This window comes from Hippocampus comes, unplaced genomic scaffold (genome assembly GCF_001891065.2).
Source record: "Hippocampus comes isolate QL1 unplaced genomic scaffold, H_comes_QL1_v1.1 scaffold168, whole genome shotgun sequence".
NCBI classification, from domain to species: Eukaryota; Metazoa; Chordata; class Actinopteri; order Syngnathiformes; family Syngnathidae; genus Hippocampus; species Hippocampus comes.
In genome coordinates this window covers 1149280-1170761 of record NW_017805955.1, presented here as the reverse complement: position 1 = coordinate 1170761, position 21482 = coordinate 1149280, and the positions used below count along the sequence as shown (strand labels likewise).

The window sequence follows — 21482 nt, the reverse complement described above, 5'->3', positions numbered from 1 at the left end:
AAGAAAAACAAAGGTGCATTTGTAAATGGTGACCCGCGTCATGTGGAGGGGATTACTTTATGGCAACCTTCAACATTGTTCGTGTGACTCCACAAATGCTTCATTTTAAGTGTGACTGTCAGAAATGGATCAAAATGGAAGAAAAAAATTCACCCAATGCCGTCATTGTTTTGAAATCCATTCAGGTGGACCCCAGCGTGCGTTCCATGATGGCGCTGCAGGAGGAGCGAGGCAGCACCTCCTACAGCGAGCTGCAGGACGTCGCCACCAAAAGGACGTCCACGCCGAACGTGGAAGGGAAGAGTGCTCCAGCATTGAAGTGGAGCAGAATACCCGGCCAGGTCAATGTCGTTTATGCAAGTAAATTACGAGCTTGCTCAGGGTCGAGGTACCACCGTACAACCGCGTGTCTTCGTCGAAAACAAAAAATGGTCTTGGGAATGTTCGCCTTAGATGGAGGTGGGACAGATGGGCGTCATTTTAGGGTCTACAGAAAGAGCATGTATTCTACTGCAAAGTCACCGACTTGCGAATTGGCCGTACGTGTTGTAACGAAAGTTGACTTTGGTGTCTATTATTAAAGTCCAGGCTTTATTTTCAAGGTGTGTCGGATTCCCAACAAGCCCATGCTGGCCTTCCGCGGAGGTCAAATGGGCTGCCTGACGGTGCTCTTCTCTCACGCCGGGACGCTTCTCGCCACCGCGTGCGCCGACAGAGATTTGTTCCCCGTTGTAGGTGAGTGAGGTGTCGCACAAAAACCGCACATCTGGTTGCTTTCATCTTCACAGATGCAATATAAATGTCATTTCTGTTGCAGTGTTTGAGATTCCCTCAGGGAAAGCCTTGGCTGCCTTCACCGGCCATCTTAAAATCGTGTACGAACTCTGCTGGTCCGCCGACGACAGACGTCTTTTGTCCGTCTCGTCCGACGGAACCGTCAGGTGCGATGCTCACGCTTGACTTAATTTTGTGAACAGTATTTGAGGAGGGCGTTCTTTGTCTCACGTAGTGGACACAGCCGGCATCTCTCAAGAAGGACTGCCGCCTTTTGAGGAAATAATATTATTTGAGATGAGGAGTTTTTATCGATTGGAGGGACGGCCACCAGATGAGGAAATTTTATTTTGGATTAGAATGAGACAGGGAAAGTTATTTGAGGTGAGGTGTCTGTTGTTTCAAATGGCAATAACCGGCAACTCATTGTCACGATACGTCTCTAGGGAATTTTATTTGAGGAAATTGGTTTTTGACGTCAATTGTTCATATGTTGGGGCAGCTAATTGAAGTGTGGTGTCCATTAGACCGAAGGCCATCATTCATTCAAACCATGGACACGACCCAATAAGACACCTTTGGTACCGTTACCTGGTTTTCAGGGAGTGGGATGTGGAGCAGTTCCTCCCGACCGCACGGAAGGTTCTGCCGCACCCTTCCTTCGTGTACTCGGCCCGGTACCACCCGGCGGCGCAGCATCTGGTGATCAGCGGCGGCTACGACGGCGTCCTCCGAGCGTGGAGGGTCGATGTCGACGACATCAACGGCCTGCTCCTGCGCGAGTTTGAGGCCCACGGCGGTTTCGTCAACACCATTTGCTTTGACGCAGAAGGTAGTGAGCATTTCACCGTGACGTCGTATGTACTACCGGGTGGTAAAACATTATGAAATGTTGGATTGGGTTTGCCGTCATCGATTTGGATCCTGAATGCTGTTGGTTTTCGCAAAACGTCAGGACACAGGATGTTTTCGGCGGACAGCGTGGGAAGCGTCATCATGTGGAACACTTCGCTCAGCGATGGCGAGCAGCAGCCTTGGCATCACTGGTGTGTGGAGAAGGTAACGACAACAGCACGCCTCCGTTCAGCCGGTGCTGGGTAATGAGGCTTTAAAATAAAATGAATTCATTTTTTTCAAACACACAAAAACAAATCTCATTTCTGAATTGGATTGTGTTTTCCCCCCCTCTCTCTGCCTGTTGAAAAAAACGATAACAATGGCATTATTCAAAACAAGTTTTGCTTTTTTTCTTGCTCTTCTGAGCTTCATTTGCATTTTTCCTACTGATAGAAAAGCTCAGGATTTTTTTTCCCAGAATGTGCTTTTTCTGCGCATTATTGACTTGCATCAATTTGCCTTCCACAAAGAGAATAGTAGTTAATGTTATTTTTTTGTTTTCGTTTTTTAACTGCTCATGTAAAATAAAATAATAAGAAATGTTTCCTCTTGGAAAATGTCCCTTTTGTCAAAAAATGTGTTGAAACACTTTCTTTTAATGAACAATTTAACATAAAATAAGCGGTCAGTTCCTCAATGCACCCATCAAATTGATAAATTGGGAACACTCCTTTCGAGCTCCTCTGTTTCTTGTTATGTTGTGAGTGTAAATGCTGCACGTCAGCGGAGAAGGGAGAAAAAAAAAAAGCATCCTTAAAAATCCATTCCAAAATTGATACAAATCATGTCATCGCCCAGCCCCGACCGACTTCGGCCTAACGCTTCACGTGGTCGCATTACAGATTCACGCCGAGGCTGACCTCAAGGGGATCCCCATCAACATGCTGCAGGTGCATCCGAGCGGGCGCTGCCTCCTCATTCATGCCAAAGACAACGTCCTCAGGAGCTTGGATCTGAGAGTGTAAGACTAAAGTGCAGCACGGATGGACACGCAAACCGATATTTTTGAGAAGGGTTGATAATAATAGACTGTTCGTTCGGGAATATACACGCATTTCCCCAAATTTACGATGGCCACCACACCCCCGATAGCCACAAAGATAATTTGAGTCATCTGCTTCAGTTTTACAAATGCATGAAATTCTAGTGTTGAATCAACTTGTGGCAGGGTGGTCTGAACTGCAGAAAATACTCGATGTGTTTTGGGCAAGGCCTTTATTTGAGTAATTGTTAACATTGATTTAATATTATTTATCAATTATAATATGTACATAATGCAATATATATTGTAAAAAAACAAAAACAAACTCAGTTATTGAGTAATCGTCGATACCAATGCCAGATGATTTTAAGGAAAGGCCAATATATTCCAATTGAACAATTTTCCTGAAAATTGCATGAAATTAATGGCAATTTTCTGTTCTTCTAATTTCTTGTTCCTGATCGTAAAATGGCCACAAGGGAGAAATAAACACATTACCTGCAATCGGTACTCGCCCATCCCGAATATTAATGTTGCATTGTATGAAAATGAATTATCTTGTCTGGAAAAAAAATAGATGCCATAATATTTTTTAGACAATATTCTTAAGTAAGTCATTCCTGTTTACTTGTTGAGAAATGTGAACATTATCGCATTGTCATCACATGTTGAAATCACTGTCGGACTGTTTTTTAATTTATTTTTGCCATCCCAGCATGACAATGAAAAAGTACACGGGAGCCACCAACCAGCGAGAGAGGCTCAACAGCACCTTCACGCCGTGCGGCAGTTTTATCTTCTCCGGCAGCGAGGACGGCATGGCGTACGTTTGGAACGCGGAATCCGGCGACCAGGTCGCGGTGTACTCGGAGCTTTGCTACAGCTCGCCCTTGTGCGGGGTGTCTTTCCACCCTCACGAGAACATGGTGGCCTTCTGCGCCTTTGGGGAGAGCCAGCCCGTGCAACTTTACCTGCACGACCGCAAAGGTAGAACTGGCCTCTACGGCCTTGAAATAAATTCACTCTATAGTTGAATATGGAGTAGTCAAATCGTGTCTAGGCGCCTGCCGTGAATCATTAGAACCGAATGGTCGTCCAGCACCACTGAGGCTTCTACTTTTTGTTTCACCGCAATCACACACCCTCAAGCTTTTTTTTTTTTTCCCCCATTTACAGTGTCCCAATTGGACGCGCTCGGCATGAAGGAGCTCAGGCCACCGTCAAACACGCCCGAACCGGTTCACAGCACGCCGGATTCCCTCTCGGTGGACCAGCTGAGCCAAGCTACCAGGCTGGCGTTGAAAATGCAGCGAGTCAAAGAGCAAATGGATTCCGTCCTTGTAAATAGACAGAACAGCTTCTTAACCCCTCGTTTTAGACTTTGTCGTGTATAGTGTTACTATGTTGTTTTTGTTTTGTTTTTTTTGAAGGATCCAGATCGCGGGTCTTCATCTTTTGAACCAGGTACTGCTTGCTTCAGTGGTTCTAAAACCGCTCTCAGTTTTAATGGTTCCCTGGACCCAAAATGTGAAAATCTCTGGTTGACTTTAATACTAGTACCTTTTATTATTTTTAAAAAAATGAATAAATTGTTTTCTTTTGTGTTCCCTGTGACAGGAAGGAGTCTGTTTTCAGACGTCAGCACGGTACATGTTTTTCATTTTTACTTCATAACCTCTCATAGTCCATTCTGAAAGCTACCCCATACTCTCCACTCACTGGCCACTTCATTAGGTACACACAATTTTAATGAGGGCGTGATTGACACTGAATTGAACTACAGGTACATGGTTTTCATAGTTTGTCGTGGCGTGCAGCTGCGTTGCAGCATAATGTTTCAGATATCGTGAATTCTTTCTCGGGCGGCCACACGAGAGTCGGTGTCGCGCAGTACTCATGTATTGCAGCCACAGTTGTAACCATGGCGACATGTATATTTGAGACCGCTTTTGTGTTGCATTTCGCTGAATGTGCATGTGATGGGTTGGAAGAGTATAAAATCCCAGGTATCAATCAAGGTCACGCGTGTCTTCGAAATGCGGAACTAATGTCTCCCTTCCGCACTTAGATGAGATCCAACGCCTCGCTCCCTCCTCTCGTGGGCGGCTTCAGTCCAGTTGGGCTGCATCGGAAGGGAACGTCATCGTCGAGGCTTCAGACGGTGAGGACGCCCAATTTTCGTTAGGTCTCGCTGCCAAGTCATGGGTGCAAAAACTCTGTTTGGGTTGGTCATTATGGAAATTAGCCGGGCCGTTGCGTCCCTTTTTGGGGAAATTCAGAACGGCCCAAAGACTTACGCGGCAAAATTCTAAAATGAGAACCGTTCACCTACAACGTGTAGTCGAACCCACTTTAATTTCAAACATCTTACATCATTACCTTACAAAATATATTGAGTGCCCTACAAGGTAATTGAATTTAAAAATTGGGAAGGCAAGGACACCGGCATGTACAAACAACTACTTCCCGATTAGCCATTTTTATTACATTTTTGATACAGTGGTATATAAATATTCTGGTGAATTGCAAATCACTGGGGCTTTGATTTTTCTTTGCATTCAGCCAATTAAAAAATGTATTTGACATCATCTGTCCGGCTTACACTTACCTGCTTAATATTTGTCACTCCACAGTCACTTCCGAGCTATGAGCCTCCCGCGGACTCGTCTCACCATGTGGTAAGTGTCCACCGTGACTTCTGCTACTGACACAACATGACTCTTGCTCCGCGGCGATCACCTGCCACGTGGCTCTGTCTCGCAGGTGGTGTCGCTGTACGACTACAAGGCCAGCCGCTCGGACGAGCTGACGTTGCGCCGCGGCGACGAGATCCGCGTGCTGTATAAGGATAATGACAATTGGTGGTTCGGGAGCCTGGCGGACGGGCAGCAGGGCTACTTTCTCGTCGCCTACGTCGCCGATCCGAGTACGTCGGCTGTAGCGTTGCCCCACGACAGTGAATCCCCCGTTGATTGCGCGTGCTATCTTGCATACCGACTACAACAGGTCTGCGATACGAGCGGCCATATATATAAAAATAAATAAATAATCACACCGCACCCTTTCAACACATTTCAATTTATGAAAACAGACTGTAAAGTATGAGTACATCCTCTCAGTCGCTCCCACTGTTTCAAATAAGAAGCCAAGCGTGCTTGCTTCAAGCTGAGTATTACACCCAGTTGAAGTTTACTGTTGAATTTTACATAAAAAAACAAGACTGTTGAACTTTTTATATTCAAACACCAAAATGTTCAAACAAACCATGGAATTTTGTCAAAGGAAAGGCTGCTAGCTGAGTGCTAGCATATAATGTGAAACGCTATTGATGGGCTAACAGAAATTAGCATTGACGTTATGGACATTATAAACCGTACAGTAGACGTTAACGCAATGAGCACACCCATGCAGGAGCTGCGGTCACCCACAGCGCACACCCAAACCCAGCCCCGCCTCTTAAAAGCACATACACACGCCTAACAAACAATGCATTGCATACAGTATTTTCTAGACATTTTGCTTTTATTTGTTTATTTGTTCAAACTTGAAATCGGTGTGTGGGACGAGGTAAAGTATAATTGGAAAAAAAATGTGTATTTTCATTAATTGTGGGCGTGTATGGAACATATCCCCGCAATCAACACCATGTATGGTATTGTTTAATGACGATCCATTTTCATGGCCATGTGCTGAGCTGATTTGCGCTCGTAGGAGACTCCGGCGAAGAGGCGGCGGCGGACGCGGCCATTGAGAGGATGACGTCGACCAGGGTGAGCTGATTTCACGTTGGACTTTGTTAGGTTCCATTTATGTTGAATCCCTTTTCAAACATCCCCTGCGGGCTTTGTGGTGTCCTTGGAGAAGTCATACACAGTAGCCACAAGATGGCAGCTCTTGATAGCAGGTGACATAGCAGTCATTCATTTAGTGGAGGCTCATGCTGTATTTGAAAAGTTATGTATCAAATGCATATTTTAAAAATCGGTTGTGTGTGGGTTAAAAGGTCTCACTTTTTCGTCCCCAAAATGAAGACAGTCATCAACCTTTCAAAATGACACTTCATCATTAACAAATGTCGTCCTGTGCAATTTCCAAGATTTCCACTGCAACGACTCCTCCCGGGGAGCTGCGGTTTCTCTCTGAGCCTGCCCTAACCGACACTGAGCCCGAGTTGTTGGAAGCCAAGTAAGTCACTGTATGTTTTTTTTTTTTTAAAAGTCATGTTTCAAAACTGCTCTCAGTACTGATGCCATAAAGTTGGAGCACCAATGCAAACCGATACAAGCAAAAGTTCCGACAGGGAGCCCTTGCTATTAGGGACCAAGCAAAAATTTGTGAGTCATGTTTGTAATTCCCCCTCGACTGACATATTACCCAACTAAACACACCTCTCTTGGTCAGTTTTTCTGCCAAATCGGCTTTGGCCTCCCCCTCAAAAAATACAAAAACATTCCATACTGGCTGTGGGCCCTATTCATATGTACATTTTCCTCTTGGTACAGACTTCAAAAGAAAAAGAAAGTGAAGAAAAATGCGGAAAGGCGACCGCCGCCACCACTGCCCGTGTCATCTCAGGACACGTTTTCCAACCCGGATGTCGGAACCGAGTCGGCAGACAAAGTCCCACCCAGTCGCCGTCCCCTTCCGAAGAGACCGACCAAGAAGCCCGGTGCTGCTGTGCGACTCGACCCATGACGGTACTTTTTTGTCATGATTTTCTAAAGAAGACAATATATTTTTTTTTTTGTACAAAATGTCAACTTTCTTGACATGATTTATTTGTAAGGGCTGAATTTCTGGACAGTGGCGCCTCCAAAGTGGAACACAATGCATTGATCCGATTTCAAAAAATGTTTTCCCCTCCAGAGGAAATAATGTAAAGCAACTCTGTTTGAATTTCGAACTTTAGAAGTTAACCAAGTGTGTCATACAACTAAAATGAATTTGTGTTACTCCCCGTGTGCACAGCTAATTGAACGGTCAATGATTTTCACGGTAATCGTTAGCCACATGCTATCAAGGTTAGCATCTAAAAAAAAAAAAAAAATCAAATAAATGTAATTTATAATGAATTCCAAGCATCGCACTGAGCGACCAGAGCATACTTGACTCTGTGGTCATTTCCTATTCTATGGTTATCATCACTTGTGGAGTTCAGCCACATGAAATCCCACGAGATGTGCCGAAATCCCACGTCTTGATAGTTTCAAGTCCCAAAGCGCACGACTCTCCACATGTATTACAGGCCCCCAAAAATATTCCAAAAGTGTCTACGATAGTCGAGGGTTGATTTTTATACAGTGCAGTATTAAATTTTGACCATCATTTGAGTTGCCTTTGTCGTCTTTTACGGTGCATCCAGAAAGTATTCCGACAACCAATACTTTTTTGATGTCCTGTACATAAAAGTGCAATAGAGCCGGCTGACTGTTTGCCATTTACAATATGTACAAGATTTATTTATTAAAATTAAAAAAAAAAAAAAAATCCAGGATGCATTGCAAGTACAGAATAATCGGTCTGCTGTGACATTCATCTGCTGATAAAAAGAAGGGGAACCACCTTTATCAAGTATTTTACAAATACTCAAGTTTTTTTTTTTTTTTTACTGGGATTTTATTCATCCAAGAGTGGACTTTTTTTTTTTTTACTGGGATTTTATTCATTCAAGAGTGGACGTCTTTCATCCATATGTTGCCTCTTGTCGGGAAGCCTAAAAAAAAAAAAAACAGACCGGCAAAACAAGATTTTATTTCTGAGGGTTTAAAAAAGGAGCAAAGATGATTAGAGCAACGAAGAATGGAACGAGGATAGTTGCTATGAGATGGAAAAAAAGGGGGTAAGGAGAGAAGTGCAGATGAAAGAATCCAGGGAGGGTTCGGGAAGCAGGGAAGAAAGATTTGAAAGGATGGAAGGAAGGATGGCTTGAGAAGAAGGAAGGGAACAAGGATACGATTCAACGAGGGCAAGAAGCGAGTCAGGGTGGATGACATGAAAGGAAGGAGGAGCCTTCAACTTGCAATGCTTGAAACCATTCATCTATTCAATTACATGTAAATGCTAAATATACATAAAAAAAATAAAGTGTAGACCAACTTTCGGCACATTCTGTACAAATGTAGAAGCGGGTTGTTTACCTTTGCGAGCTTGCCGGATGCGAGACGTAGTAGAGCGCCAGCAGGAAAGCCTGACAACACATTATGTCATCAACCAAAGGGGGGTGGGGGGGGTCATTTTACGCACTTTCAATTTAGCTCCCTCAATACAGCTTTGGAATTCCTCAGGCAAGTGTACTCAAGGTTTACTCATCAACTCCAAAGGGAGGGGCTGTTCAAAAAAAGAAAAAACTCCGACAGATTCAACTTACTCCCAGGAAGGCCAAGCCTCCTTGAATGGCGGCTGCCCACTCGAAGCTCAGCCGCTGTGTGATGATGCCGCCCATGGTGGGCCCGTAAAACATCCTGGAAACGAGGCACAAGCACATTTCTGGGCGTTTTTTTGATCAGACCTGACAAAACAGGCTTCTGTTGAAACCTCACATATTTTTGCCAATCGTGTGGATTTTTAACGCTTATTACTGACATCACATATTTTTTTCCCCATTGCCGGGTCTAATTTCCTGGCTAAACAGGCAGCTGTATAAAATTGAAGCTTTATGAAGTTTGCCATGATGTGTATTCAGATGTTGAACTTAGTTTGTTGTGTCATCACTGCTTCGCCACCACTGATTCCGTATCAATCAAGACTCGAGCAGTTTGCTGGCTGCTGTATGAATTAAAAGCGAAGAAAATTTGCCAGTCATGTGGACTTTTGACACTGACACGTTGCTTTCCGATCATGGACAGACCCGACTAGTTTACTTGCTATATGGACTGTTGTGTAAATTGAAGCCTTTAATGGCCTGATTTCAAACTCTGTTCCATCATTCCTCCTTTGCCCATTGTGGATTTCCCCGATTGATCTGACCCGATTAGTTTACGGGCTAATCAGGCTCCTGGTTCTGTATAAATGGAAGCATGATGAATTTTGACGATCATATGAATTGTTCGTGCTCCCACATCATGATTGCGCAATTACACTCCACCTCACATCTTTCTTTCTCTAATGATCAAACCCGACTAGTTTGCCGATTATTTCATAATTTGAAGCCTTACAATTTTTACCCGTCATGTATTTTGTTTTTCAAGCTCTGCACCTTTCGTTACTGATTTTCCAATCGACCCGATCAGACCCGACTCGTTGTACTGGACTCACCCCATAGACCAAACGGCTCCGAATAAGCCTGACACCATTCCTAGAGTGCTCAGTCCCTCCTCAAAACCGTTGTCGCTGCAAGAGAGAAGGAACAAGGCAATCAAAGAACGACCTTCCTCAACCTTGGCAGTGTAAAACCGTGGAAATGATGCCCCGGTCACTGACTAGGCGCACTTGATGACCTCTGGGAAGATGGGGATGGCGGTCATTGCCAGGGAAAAACCGATGACTCCCAGCATGATTACCAGCAGCCATAGTTGCCTGAGGACGGAGACGGATGACTCAATTCCCACACAGACACTTGCGTTTTATAATCAATAGAGGTGAATAAAGGTAAATCGAACATTATACGATATTTGTAATATTTGCACCGCGAGTACAAATAAATGACGAAAAGAAAACAAAGTCGAGAATAAAAACATGACGCGCATTGATTTTTGTCGAACAGTCACTTGTCATCATTTAAGAAGCTTAAGGGGCAAGCTGGGTTTTGCATAATCTTGTTTGGCAGCGGGCTTGTGGACCTCCTTTGTGCGTTTGGTATGCTAATCAGATCAAGTCGGTGGACGAGGTCAAACTATGGTTGTTAACAATGCGAGTAAAGCTAGCGTTTATTGATTTATTTTTTATTTATTTCGTTTTAAGAAAATCATTCCGATCAAAAGTCATTTATCAATAGGGATGTGTTAATCACATTTTTTTTTTTTTGCATCCAAGTCATTTGTTGTTTTTTTTAGTATCTGCCGATAAACCGAGTCTCGATCCGATACCTCGGCAATGCATTATGAAGAAGAAAGAAAAAAAAAAATCGTAATTTTGTAAAAACAATTCCCAACACGGTCAAGTTTTGTATGGCTGTAAGTCGGCAGTGGTTCAAACTAAGTAAACCAATAAAATATTCTTTCTTCACTTTAGAAATGTAGCGAATTCAAAAATCGGACCTTTTTCCAGCCGATCCCAATCAGGTGAAAAATCAGGCGATTGGCCCAGATTTCCGATCACGTGATCTGATCGGGACGAATTAGCACAAATAAATGACGAATGAAAAAAAGAAAAACTTTGCTAAAAAAATATGACATGGATTGATCTTCTCTAACAGTAACTTGTTTTCATAAATTTAAGAACCAAAAGAGGCCATATGGATTTTGCGTAATCTTTTTTTAGCGGCGGGCTTGTGACCACCTTTATTTTTGCCATGTCCACAGTTGCTAGCGGCAGGTTGGAGACAACCGCAGTGCCTCCTTGATGTACGATGACTGTAATGTACTTTATTCTGGAGTTAGCCAATCCTCCTTTAAACCTGTCCAGTTGGGTCAAAATGCTGCTGCTCGCCTCCTAACAGCAGAACATAAATGGGAGCCCATAACTCCCTCCACTTTCTGCTTCTGCATTTTGGAATTCATTTTGATTGCTTGGTTTGGAGTTTGATCTCTTAGTTCCAGCTGTGATTGTTTCATGCAGAGAGTTGCGTTTCGGCAACTACCTCGGTATGTGAAGGAAAGGGACGGGCCCCAGCAAGAGGAAGCCGGCCGCCGTGGCGACGCCTCCGATCACCATGAACCAGCTCCTGGACGCCTAAAGATGAAGGATGCGTGCTTAAAAACGAAGACTTACGAGAAAAGATGGCTTTCGATACTCACGGGGTATTTATCGGTGAAGAAGCCCATCAGTGGGGAGCCCAGTGAGTACGGGAAGGACAGACCTAGCATGATCAGGCCCACATAGCCGGTGGACAGGTGGAACTGTTCGACGGCGTACAGCGACAACGTGGCGTCCAGGAAGCCCAGACCCGAGCTCAGGGTGAAGATGACGTAGCAGAGCAGGAGGATTTTCAGGTTTTTGAGAAGTCTCAAGAAGGAGGTCTTTGAGGAAACGGCGTCTGAGAAGTGGCAGGCAGTTAGGACTCCCTATTGAACAGACGCAACAGGTTTGCTGACTAAACAGGTTGCTGTCCAAATCGAAGGCTTATGATTTTAGTCGATCAAGTGGATTTCTAACATTCTTCCGTCATCCACGCTTTCCCACCGCGGATTCCCTGCTAATCAGGCCTGATGACTTTGCTGCCTGGGCAGGCCGCGGTCTCAATGGAAGCCTTACGCTATATCGCTGCGTCCCCACCACCTGAGCCCATGTTGATCAGACCCAACTAGTTTGCTGGCCAAACCAAAAAAAAAAAATCTAAAAGAAATGTAACGTGATCTGATGAAATATTATACCGATGGAGGGAAGGATGTAGATGTTGAGCGGCACCATAATCAGCAGGAAACAACCGAGCACCATGAAGGGAACCTCGTATCCGAAGGACTGGTAGAACCAGCCTCCAACCGGCGGCCCCAGGATGAGGCCCAGGCCCGTAAACACTTCCAGACTTCCCTGCAAGGAAAAGAGCAAAGCAAATCAATACAAAAAGATGATAAATGTACACACTCTTGAATTCAATAACGGAAACAAAAAAAATAAGGCATTTAAATGATCACATTTTAGGGAAGTAAATGGCTGAAGGAATGCATGCGACATATTTGCAAGATTCCGGCCAACTTGAATGCGCGGCGAGGCGCTGCTGACTGTGGCGTATTCATTCGCATAATTCTCGCACATGAACTCATTTTCCACATGACCACTCGGACAGGACACAATGGAGAATATAAAGCGTCAAGAAAAGGGTAAAGATCAGACCCGGTGGCTGTGTCCAACGAAATCGCCCCTGCCGGCTTCAGCTTGATGATTTTATGGAACCATGTTGTTGCAAATAAAACACTTTGTAGCGACCTTTAAACACGCCGTGACCGATACGTTTGATCGCTTCACCTTTCCGACAAGCTGATTGGCAACAGCGCTTCCGCTTACAAGGTGTGTCAAGACCAGAACGACAAGAACCAGAACGCTAGCTTGTTGGCTAAAACGGGTTGTGGGTGAACTTGAAGCCTCACGAAGGTTTTCAACCATTTTTTATTTATTAATACTCTTACGTCCCAATTTATTGGACAGTCGTTGCTTCCCCGTCACAGATTCCCGATTGATCAGACCCAACTTGTTTGTGCCTCACAGAGTAATGTTAACATACTTCCCGCTCGCGAGGGTCTCCCAAGGCAGCTGTCATCGGGGAATGCGACGGCAAACGTTTGCGCTCGTGATCACGCGGCGTAAACAACATGCCAGATGCAGACAAAGGGCCGCCCACACTCACCAAAACAGTCGCCACATTGTTTGGGAATACTTTTGCCGAGAGCGCAAAGGAAGAGGTCATGGCGGCGGCGAAGCCAACCGCGTCCACAGACCTCACGATGATGCACAAGGCGATAAAAACCGTACCGGCGGGGACTCGGTCCAGCAGCCTGCCAAGAGAAATCAATCCTAAGATAAGATAGTGGTTCTCAAACTGGGCTCTGGGGACCGCCAAAGGTCTGGGAAACTGCAAAATTTGGAATACATTTTGTAAATGTAAAAATGTCTTTTTTTTTTCTTTTTTAATTCCGAGAGCATTGAGAGATGCATGCCGTAGTTACGTTTGATTGATTTGAATCGTGAGGATTTTGAAGAGGTCCTCTGGGGAAAACTAAAAACCTCCCTGGACCCTAATTTGGAGAACCCCCGTTTGAAACCGATCTGAATTGCAATGGTCACCCAAAGAGAATGGTGCAGCCCGACGACACAAAGAGGCCCAGGATCAGCATCATTTTTGCGCCGATTTGAACAATCTGAGAGAGAAGGGGAAAAAAAAAGGCACATTAAGTGTGCCTCCAATCACGTGCATTACATGCGTCAGGCGGGGGGATACTCTACTTACATATCGGCCCAGGATCAAGGCGCCAATCAAATTGCTCACGGCGTAGCAGCCAAATATGACGCCAACCATTGTCTGAGATGCACCTTTCTTTTCTGCCTGGGCGCAAAACAAACATTCATTCCAATATCAAAACTCATTCAAATGAATTCCAAAAAGGATTCGGTGTGAAATGTATCGTTGGGATGCTCATTCTCCGATCGTCGTTTTAAGCAATTTGTACTTGGATCTGAACAACGCTACACACCAAATTAAGGCTGAACAATCCGTCCAATTCAACGTCGTAGAATGCCATTTTCAAATCGCAATTCTGTGTGTTTGTGTGTGTGTGTGTGTGTGTGTGTACACACACACACACACACATTTAAATATTTTGCAAACTTGACATTTTTTCGTGATTGAATTACTTTTTTAATTTAAATTAATTACTAAATATTTTAAAATATAACATTTTCCAATCGTACCTCACTTATCCCCTCCCCTTGACAATGTGATATTTTTTTGTGTCAAATGTCTGACTTTATCTCAAATCCGTTTTGATCTTAAAAAAAAAAAAAAAAGTGCGCCTTCAGTCCAGCAGCATGGCTTTTTCTTTTTTTTTTCGACAAAAATATACAACCTTCTACTGATACGATTGCAACTTGAACTGGACAATGTCATTGAGGACAGCAGGTCAACCTAAACTAAAGAGAGAAGCGAGCCATAATCTCTATGTGGTCCTAGGGAGGGTTAAGAGAGCTTTTCTGCACAACGTGTACCTCGATGGGGAAGAAGGGTCCCAGGATGGAGTAGCAGATCATGGAGCTGAAATTGACGGACGCCATGGAGATCAAGGTCAGGGTCTGCTGCCTTGTCATCCTTGTCGGAGGCTCCCTCAATTCCTCTTTTTTTTGTTTTGTTTTCAAAGAAAATATGAAAAAGTTATGTCTTGTTTATTCGGGCACCAGGACTATTTTATGACAATAACCGGTCATGAAAAGAAATCATATTCCAGAATTTCTAATTTCCCAAAATTAGTCGATTCAGGCAACTAATCGATGACCAAATTAAGTCAATGTTCATCTAAGAACTAGACTTAAAATATACAGTCTGCTTTATTTTTAACGTACGCGCATTCAGGAGCTGCTAGAAAAATGCAGACCAAAAAAAAAAACTTCAATGAAGCACAGTAAACCGAATAACTCCATGATTCCACCAGATGGCGCAAAAGTAACGTGGGGGTTAAATTCCAGTGTACCGGCAACACTGTCAAAATGTTCAAACAGGTGGTCCTAAACTACACTAAATTAGCTCACGTTTCAGCTCATAGAGTTGCTGGTTAGTAAGAAATCTGCTATAAAATTAGCTACGTACAATTTGATCATTTGCTGAGCATTGAAACCACAAAATGTGAACCGCAGTATAGCGAGGGACGCACGGACCGACATTTCTTCAGCCTGACCATAAAAACAGCGAGTAGGTGAGTTTTTTTTCTGTGAAAACCAGGGCACAAGTTCGAAACAAAAATCAGTGGATATGCAAACGCTAAGCTGTGAATATACAGGGATTTATGATAAACAACGTGATTCTTGTTCTAACTTTTTTTTTCCCCTTGAACACACCCCTTTTTGTTCTCACAATACAAGAATGTGTGTACGAATTCCAAAGTGCGAACAATTAAAGACATTGAAACGGGAAAGCCGGATCGGCTCCCCAAACCTCAAGTGTGCGCGGTGCACATAATCACGATTGCCCCGTGCTGCCCCTTATTAAAAGTCAAACGAACAGACCTTGTGGCTGAAGGTCCGCTTCCACTTCGGCCTCCATTTTCGTTCTTTTGTGAACGATTCCTTGCGGGTTGCTGTCCAAGTGTTGCGATATTCAAAAAGAGAAACAAAAGGGACTGACTGACATGAACAAGCAGACGCGCCCACGTTCACTTGCTTCACTTCTTTTTCCCCGATTTAAGACAGCACAGACTCAGCGGCTGCTTCCGGGAGCGCCTTCAAACTAAAAGCGAGTAGTGATTTCAAATTAAAGGTGAAATTTCCAGTCCGTTGGTTTCAACTCTAAGGTCTTTTGGGATGACAGTTGTAATTTGTGCTGGAGATTTTTTTTTTTTCTTTTTGGGGGGATTAGGGAGTATATTTTTGACTGATGAAAGATTTGAAGTTTAAGTCTCAATAGGATGTCATTTTGTGTAATGTAGTGGTAACATATAATTATTAGTTAAATTTCAATAAAATTATGCATTTAAAGAATGGACTATGACAGTTAATAAATTCAACAAAGGATCAGTTTTTAGAATGTGCGAAAATCAATACATTACGAAAATAGTAAGGTGACAAGTAAGTATACAAATGAAGAAATCAAATTGGAATGCAAAACGTTTGGAATAAATCATTTATTTATTTTGTCTAGCTTGTGCGTCCATGTCAAATGTAAATCTCGGGTCACATCTCATTTTTTTTTTTTAATCACATATTAAGAATAGAAAGAAAACTTAACAATATACCATAAATCAATATTGCCTCATAGTGACACACACACACACACACACACACACACACGCACACACGCACACAATAAGTGAAAACTATCGAGCAGCGTGACATTAAACAGAAATCTTTTGCGATAACGAGTGCAGTAGTTTCTTTGTACATTAGCACCAGAACTCCAAAATGCGTGATTATCCGATGTTGAATCCCATTGCAACGTTTTTTTGCTGACATCCTCAATCAACCTTTAGCAGTGCAAAAGTATAAATGTATGCATCAAAACTGTACAGTGTTCCACCGCATATTCATGTCTTTGGAGTTAAAAAAAAATAAAAATAAGCATTTTCGAAGAGGAAAAAAAGTGCTTTGTTGTGCGCCATCTCGAGGCATTCTGAACCTTTGTGGGAGAGCGAATCGAGGGGGAACACTGTACTGGGGGTAAAGACAAAACTGAAACTTGTGATCGAATTTTGCGGTCGGTAGCACACAGTTAGCACTGACTGACACATCCAAATAGAATATTTCAAGAAGCATCACAAGCACCCAGCCAAAAATAACATCAACACAAAGCCACTTTTTTTTCTTCATGTGAAAACTTTACGCATGAATGATTAGAAATGATTCAAATAAAGAACCGTCAGCAAGGATAATCGTTTATTTGCTAGTACGCTGAAGTTTTGGTTGAATTTACTCCATTTGAATTCCGCAAGTGGTGGCATGAAATAAAATTGTCAGGATCTAGAGATGTTTTTTTTTTTTAAGTAGACTTTACAATTGTGTAAATTCAACACACCGTTTTTTTCAGTGTAGCAGTTTATCAAAGTCCGTAAGGTCCTGGTTTTTGCCAAAACCAGGCCGGGGGCCCGGCTTCCTTGAGACTTTTTTGTGTGTCCTGTTATGTTCCACATGTCTACCAAATTTGGTGTCGATTGGTGAAGTTGGTGTCAGGGGCTGTGTTCCCCCCCCCCCCCCCCCCCCCCCTCCGCACCCTGTACAGCTTTCCAACTGAGCACAAGTCCTGGAATTCACCCTCACTGGTTGCTGACTCCTCTTCTACACTTTCAGCTTGAGACTTTTTTTTTTGTACGTGCGGTTATGAGAGACATGCCCACCACATTTTGTGTCGATTTTTGAAACTAGTGTCGGGGGCTGAGTGAGTCTTGGGGTGGAGGGCGCAATTTATCTTCCGAAACAATTTCACCAAACGCTGTAAAAAAAAAAAAAATTTGGAGCATGCAAGGGCCCCCCAAAATGAATGCTAAAAAATTTCTGGATTCCACTAATAGACGAATAAGGTATGCACCACTTCCTCGAAGTAACGTGGATAGAAAAAAAATATATACAAACTCTGACACTCATGAATACATTCATCATCGTGATAAAGACACCCCAAAAAAATCTACAAGTGCTTCATATATTTGCTATTTTGATAAAACTTCACATTTTCTTTCAAAAAAGATCTCAAATAATGCCATTGCATCTCAGTGGGGGAATTTGTCATACTCTGGCTATAGTTGAACTAACGATAATTCAAACTTATTTAAATGGGCTTCAGAAGGTGCGCCTAGTTCAAATTTAGCTCATTCGCGGGAGGCTTGTTTGAAATGCCATTTTCAAACATTCATCCGGCGGGTCAAAGTGCTCATGTCATAAGCGTGACAAAGTGAAATGGTGAGAAATGGCCCAAAAAGCTGCTTGAGCGAGCGGCATGAAAGCTTCACTTCAGGCGTTGAGTCACGTTGGCCAAGGCCACGGCAAACGCCTGCACTGCCGAGAAGGGATACTGGAAATCCAGGATGTAGGCGTTCCCGTCGATGCGTCCGAACTGCATCACCTAAAAGTTTGTTGAACAAGAATTGTCAGGATGGAAACAAGTAAGCAGATGGCACCGGCCGTAACATTTCCGACTTTCAAAACAAATCACGCTCAAGAAATCTTGACTTTTCACAATCATGCGCCACAAAAAAAAAAAAAATCTCTGTCCTCCTGTTTTCCTCACATGCCAAAATATGCATGTGAGGACCATAGAAGACGCTAAATGTCGCATAGATGCACATTTTAGCGTGCATTGCTGTTGATGTCGATCGATGTGAACCATTGCCGCTGACATTCACACCGATGGAAAATGTAGCCACTTGAAATAAACCTCACATACCCGAACTGTAGGGAAAGCTGGAAGGTATCGCAGCTGACTTTTGGAGATAAAAATCGAGGTGCACCCTGGACTGGTGGGCAAACAATCTTTCACACTCACTCATTCATACCTCTGGTATGAATTAAGAGTCTTCACCAGTAATGACTTTCATCCATCCATCAAATTACCTGTCGGCCATCAAGCTCAATCTGGAAGTTTTTCGCGGACTCCTGCGTGACCCGTCCTCCAAAGTCCAGCTGGTAGACCTGCGTGGCTTCGTTCCACAGAGGCTGCTTGTTGGCCATCACGTAGACGAAGCCCTGGCTGCCCAAACTGCGGTCCTCCCGTTCGTTGGCCTTGCGGCACTTAATCTCCTCCAGCTCGCTCGCCATGCGAAGGCTGCGCTTGTTCTTCCAGCTCTTCTTGCTGCTCTGGTTCTGGTTCATGAGTTCGTCGCCGCTGATAAAAAGCTCCGGCTCGCTCTCTGAGCTGTCCTGGAATTCGTTGGCAGCCCGGCTCATCTTCTTGGCTCGGTTGAGCTGCTCCCGGGGTCCTTTGGGCTTCTTCTTCTCTCTGTTGCCTAGTCGCGGGCTGGCGATCAGAGAGTTGAAATCCGACAGCGTGCGACCGTCCTTTCTCGACGCCGAGGACACGTTGCCCTCCTCGGCTCGGCTGTCCGGTCTCTTGCGGCTTTTCTTGTTGAATCGGTCCGACTCCTGCGTCACAGGACTTTCGTTGAGAGACGACGGCTCCGGAAAGCCGGTGGCGGACTCCGTCGGGTCCTCTGTGGCGCATTTGGAGGGGGGCAACTCAGAGGGCGGCGGCGGTGGAGGCAGAGGCGGTGGCGGCGGCGGCGCGGCCGCAGGGGGTGGCGAGAGGATGGACTTCTCTAATGTCTGATGAGTTTTGGTTGGAAGAGGAGGTGCGGGAGGGTCCTGCATGGGTGGCGGGCAGGGGTAAGGGTTCCAGGGGTGCAAGTTGACAGCGTGCAGCTGAAGCCCGGCGCAGGAGCCGGCACCCGGGTACATCGGGGGCAGGGTGCAGCAGGCCAAGTTCGCCAGACTTGTGGAGTACCCTGTCGATAAAACCAAATTGGAGTCCTGCTGAGCAAATGGAACCGGAAGAACCACTTCGCCCGGACCGCATTGCGGTGGGGGGTTCTGTAAGGTCTGCATGGGGGGTCGACTGTGGCCCACGCCGGGAGGGAAAGGAGACAGTGATATCTGGTAGCCTGACGGGAATGTCAGGGTGCTCGTGCCAGGGCTGGACGGCGGCTTCGTCGTGAGGACGAACGGTAGCCGCGTCACGTCCAAGTGCTGAGCCTGGCCGAGGATGAGCGGAGGGGGCTTGTGAGGAGGCGGTGGGGGGGCCAGCATGGTTTGCTCTGGAGCGAGACAGAACTCCTCCGCGGCGGAGGCCTCCCACTGGTAAGGCGGAGGGCGTTTTGCCGAGAGGCCGACGTCACCGAGGGTCATCTGCCGGACGGGTTTATCCAGGTGGCGGTGCTGGCTCAGAGTCTCGTCCTCGGTGAAAGCGGAGTTGACGTACACCGTTCTGTCCCGGCTGGTGTCCATGGAACCCAGGAGACTGTAGGATGACTGGGAGGCGCTTTTGGAGTGCACGATGATTGTGCTGTGGTGTGCTCCTTTCCCCGGGGGGAAGTCCTGCCTGACCACCGTGCCACCCGCAATGCCGCTACTGGATGTCCCCCCGCCGCTAACACTCACACTGGTGCTGCTGCTGTTGCTGCTGCACTGCGTGCACGTGTATAACGCAGTGGGCAGCCTCTGCTGGTAGGTCAAACCCAACGCGCTGTTCATCTTGGCCTTGGTGGGAAGCGTCCTGGAGCTGTCCATCATGGCGGGAACCTTTAGCGTCATGTCGCGGCGGTCGCGGCGCAGGGTGGCGTGGATCAGACTGCTTTCTAATCTCTGCGGCGGAGGTGCGAGGGTAGCCGGGACTTGATTGGCCGGATCGGGATAAGGGGGCGGGTCGCCGCTTGGTATGGAGTACCGTGGGACCGACAGACGGCTGAGTGTCGCCGAGCTGTAGGGAAGATGAACCTTTTTATTCTCCGAGGACGTTACCTTCAGCGTGGCCGAGCCGTGGGCGGCGTACGCGTTTTGGTTGCGCATGAGACGCCTTCGGGGGCGGCAGACTTCCTCGACGTTACCGCTGCTGTCGAATGTCGTGATCCTTTCGTACCCGAGAGGCGTCGGGTACTGTATGGTCACGGGCTGAAGCAGAAAGTCGTCTTTCTTCAGGCAGCCGTCCGGAGCCAGGATGCTGGGGCTGTCGCAGTTTGTGACCAGCGTTTGAGCCGTGGCGTTGGCTGTAACCGCTGCAGACGCCACCGTACCAGGGTAGGGAGGAGGAGGATTCACTTTCCTCGCCTGAATCTCCACAGGCCCACCATCCCTGGTACTAAAGGAAGGCGGTAAAGTCCGGGGCAGGCTTGGCTTCAACAGGTACTCTCGATCGAGTCCGGGCTCGGTGGCGGGCGGCGGGGGAAGCGGCGGCAGGAGATGGATCTGCTGTAGGGCAATGGTGGGGTAGCCGGTGGGCGCCGGCGGCAGCGCCATTTGCATCTTCAGCTGCTGCTGCATTTGCTGATGCTGCCTCTGCATTTGCTGGTGCTGCTGCTGGATCTGCTGGTGCTGCTGCTGGAGCTGCTGCTGTTGCTGTCTCATCTCCTGAATCTGCTGGCGGATCTGCTGCTGCTGCTGCTGCATCTGCTGCTGCTGCTGTTGCATTTGTTCATGCTGCATCTGCATTTGTTGCTGTTGCTGCTGGATCTGTTGCTGCTGCTGGAACGGGTGGCCCCCCGCCACCGGTGGTGGATTCTGCGGCATCTGTTGGTGCTGCTGGACCTGGTGCTGCTGCTGCTGCTGCTGCTGATGCGGAGGCGGAGGCGGAGGCTGATGGTGGTGAAGCTGCTGAAGATGATGCCGTTGCTGCTGCTGGGCCTGCGACGGTTGCTGCTGCTGCTGCTGCTGCCTGGATTGCAGCTGCGGCTGGGACCGCGGCTGGGGCGGGAGATGGTGAGGCGGTGGCGGGGGAGGTAGCGTACCGGGGAGCAGCGGACCCATCTCCAGCCCGTTGAAGATCACCTGCCCGGGGTTTGGGTATCTAGCGGGAACCGGATACGGTGCGGCGACCGGGGGGTCTTGGCTGCGGTCG

General features: G+C 46.1%; 3 protein-coding genes across 4 annotated transcripts in view; 1 reads left to right on the top strand and 2 right to left on the bottom strand.

Moving 5' to 3' along the window:
* ahi1 (Abelson helper integration site 1) overlaps nucleotides 1-21482 on the top strand; it is a 30313-nt gene that overhangs the window by 3707 nt on the left and 5124 nt on the right. Inside the window, exons 9-24 of one of the 2 annotated variants that reach the window (XM_019890539.1) lie at nucleotides 186-341; nucleotides 603-735; nucleotides 818-941; nucleotides 1377-1606; nucleotides 1730-1833; nucleotides 2514-2632; nucleotides 3369-3640; nucleotides 3830-3993; nucleotides 4084-4117; nucleotides 4271-4299; nucleotides 4722-4814; nucleotides 5287-5331; nucleotides 5417-5579; nucleotides 6365-6423; nucleotides 6750-6838; nucleotides 7156-7350. In XM_019890539.1, the coding sequence (XP_019746098.1) occupies nucleotides 186-341; nucleotides 603-735; nucleotides 818-941; nucleotides 1377-1606; nucleotides 1730-1833; nucleotides 2514-2632; nucleotides 3369-3640; nucleotides 3830-3993; nucleotides 4084-4117; nucleotides 4271-4299; nucleotides 4722-4814; nucleotides 5287-5331; nucleotides 5417-5579; nucleotides 6365-6423; nucleotides 6750-6838; nucleotides 7156-7348 (2007 nt within the window). In that variant the 3' untranslated portion in view covers nucleotides 7349-7350. Of the gene's footprint in view, nucleotides 1-185; nucleotides 342-602; nucleotides 736-817; nucleotides 942-1376; nucleotides 1607-1729; nucleotides 1834-2513; nucleotides 2633-3368; nucleotides 3641-3829; nucleotides 3994-4083; nucleotides 4118-4270; nucleotides 4300-4721; nucleotides 4815-5286; nucleotides 5332-5416; nucleotides 5580-6364; nucleotides 6424-6749; nucleotides 6839-7155; nucleotides 8256-21482 lie in introns of those variants that run through there. The other variant, XM_019890538.1, reaches the window with a different exon arrangement.
* On the bottom strand, nucleotides 8288-15879 carry slc18b1 (solute carrier family 18 member B1). The gene is made up of 13 exons (XM_019890540.1): nucleotides 15461-15879; nucleotides 14450-14574; nucleotides 13695-13790; nucleotides 13532-13605; nucleotides 13095-13242; nucleotides 12124-12280; nucleotides 11548-11786; nucleotides 11391-11482; nucleotides 10073-10168; nucleotides 9908-9982; nucleotides 9021-9114; nucleotides 8791-8840; nucleotides 8288-8366 (listed from the first exon to the last, which is right to left on the bottom strand). Exons 1-13 carry the CDS (start codon nucleotides 15495-15497, stop codon nucleotides 8312-8314), a joined length of 1338 nt encoding a protein of 445 aa, XP_019746099.1. The 5' UTR covers nucleotides 15498-15879; the 3' UTR covers nucleotides 8288-8311.
* LOC109528131 (tubby-related protein 4-like) lies at nucleotides 17875-21481 on the bottom strand (the record flags this gene model as incomplete). The annotated part of the gene is made up of 2 exons (XM_019890436.1): nucleotides 17875-18002; nucleotides 18491-21481. Coding segments are annotated over 2 exons (3108 nt in total), but the record flags the coding sequence as incomplete, so codon positions are not given.